Source organism: Orycteropus afer, unplaced genomic scaffold (assembly GCF_000298275.1).
Source record: "Orycteropus afer afer isolate SDZICR_OR568_19922 unplaced genomic scaffold, OryAfe1.0 scaffold01161, whole genome shotgun sequence".
Taxonomy (NCBI): Eukaryota; Metazoa; Chordata; class Mammalia; order Tubulidentata; family Orycteropodidae; genus Orycteropus; species Orycteropus afer.
The window spans coordinates 138,518-140,055 of record NW_006922748.1 but is presented as its reverse complement, the minus strand read 5'-3'; the positions used below and the strand labels follow the sequence as shown (position 1 = coordinate 140,055).

Sequence of the window (1,538 nt, the reverse complement as noted above, 5' to 3'; positions counted from 1 at the left end):
GGACCTGCTGCCCTTCCCTGCCATGCTCCTGAAAGCATCCGGGGACACCCCGAGTGACACCAGAGGCACTGTCAGGGACCATACCGCTTGGGCCTCCAAGAAGAGCAAGCCCAAGGGTGACTCCCAGTCCTGGCAGAGTCCCGGGGAGCCCGGTGCCCAAGACGCCGCGAAAGGCGGTGGGCCTTCGGCGGAGGCCACGCCACTCTTCCGGCCGCTCTTCCTGAAGTCGTCGGAGTCCCTGGTGAGCCACGAGCAGATGCAGGTTTTCCAGATGATTACCAAGTCGCAGGGCATCTTCACCGCAGTCCAGTTCCCCGGGCCCAAGGCCAAGCCGGCCGCCCTGAGGTTGCTGCCCGGCTTGTGGCCGCAGCAACCCGCTGTGGACACTGTCCAGGTCAGCCCTGGAAATCTGGAGCCCGAGGGGTCCTCAGCCCACAGGAAGAAGTCCACGCCGGCCTTTCCCTGTGAGGCCTCCCCCGGCAGCGCGCAGCAGGAGGCCAAGGCAGGACCAGAGACGGTCACCGCTCCACCATCCCTCTCGTCCTCGGCCGTGGCCGTGGACCCTTCTCCTAACCCAGACGTCTCTTCTCTGGCCAAGGGGCTGCAATCTGCAAAAGGGACACTGGACTTGGGGGACATCTTCCCCTCCACCTGCCCATGGCAGAGCCAGCCAGGGGGTGATGAGGCACCTGGTACCCAGCTCCCTGGGAAGCAGGCCCAGGCCCAGAACCGCACAGCCTCGGGGGCCAAGAGAGGCAACAAGGGCCCTGCCTTCTCCCGGGGCACAGGCTACAGACTCTCCTCAGGCAACTCCAGGGCCCAGCGCTTTTCCGGCTCCCGGAAGAAGAAGGTGAAGATGGATATTTGCAGTGTGGCATCTCCAAGCCAGGTAGCCATGGCCTCCTTCTCATCAGCTGGGCCTCCAGCGGAGCCCTCACGGGATGCCAAGTCCAAGCTGACCATGTTCGACAGGATCCAGGTACCTGTCCCCTTGGGGAGAGGCACTAGCCAGCATCTGAGGCCAGTGTCATCTGTTGCTTTAGCATTTATTAAGGAGTCCTGGTGGCATAGCAGATAAGCACTTGACTGTGAACCAAGAGGTCAGAAGTTCAAACACCCAGTAGCTCCTGGAGAAGAATGAGGCAGTCTGCTTCTGTACTAAAGATTTCAGCCTTGGGAAACTTATGGTGTAGTTCTACTCCATTCTCTAGGGGTGCTGTCAGAATCAACTGGATGGCAGTGGGTTTGGTTTGTGCTCTGCTTCCATAAAGATTCTCACTGCTGTCGAGTTGGTCTGACTCATAGCTACCTCTCCTTGCGTTTCTGAGGCAGTATCACTAGGGAATTAGACTGCCCAGTCGTCCTTCCGAGGAGTGGCTGGTAGGTTTGAACCACCAGCCTTCTGGTTAGCAGTCAAATGCCTTAGCGACTATGCCACCCGAACCTTGGAAACCCTGTGGTGCAGTTCCACTCTGTCCTCTGGGGGCACTGTGAGTTGGAATCGACCCCATGGCAGTGGGTTTGGTTTGGGCTTTGCT

General features: G+C 59.6%; 1 protein-coding gene across 1 annotated transcript in view; it reads left to right on the top strand.

Moving 5' to 3' along the window:
- LOC103212924 (zinc finger protein 541-like) overlaps positions 1-1,538 on the top strand; it is a 62,413-nt gene that overhangs the window by 10,645 nt on the left and 50,230 nt on the right. The window contains 1 exon segment of the mRNA XM_007958845.1: positions 101-979. Within this exon segment, the coding sequence (XP_007957036.1) occupies positions 101-979 (879 nt within the window).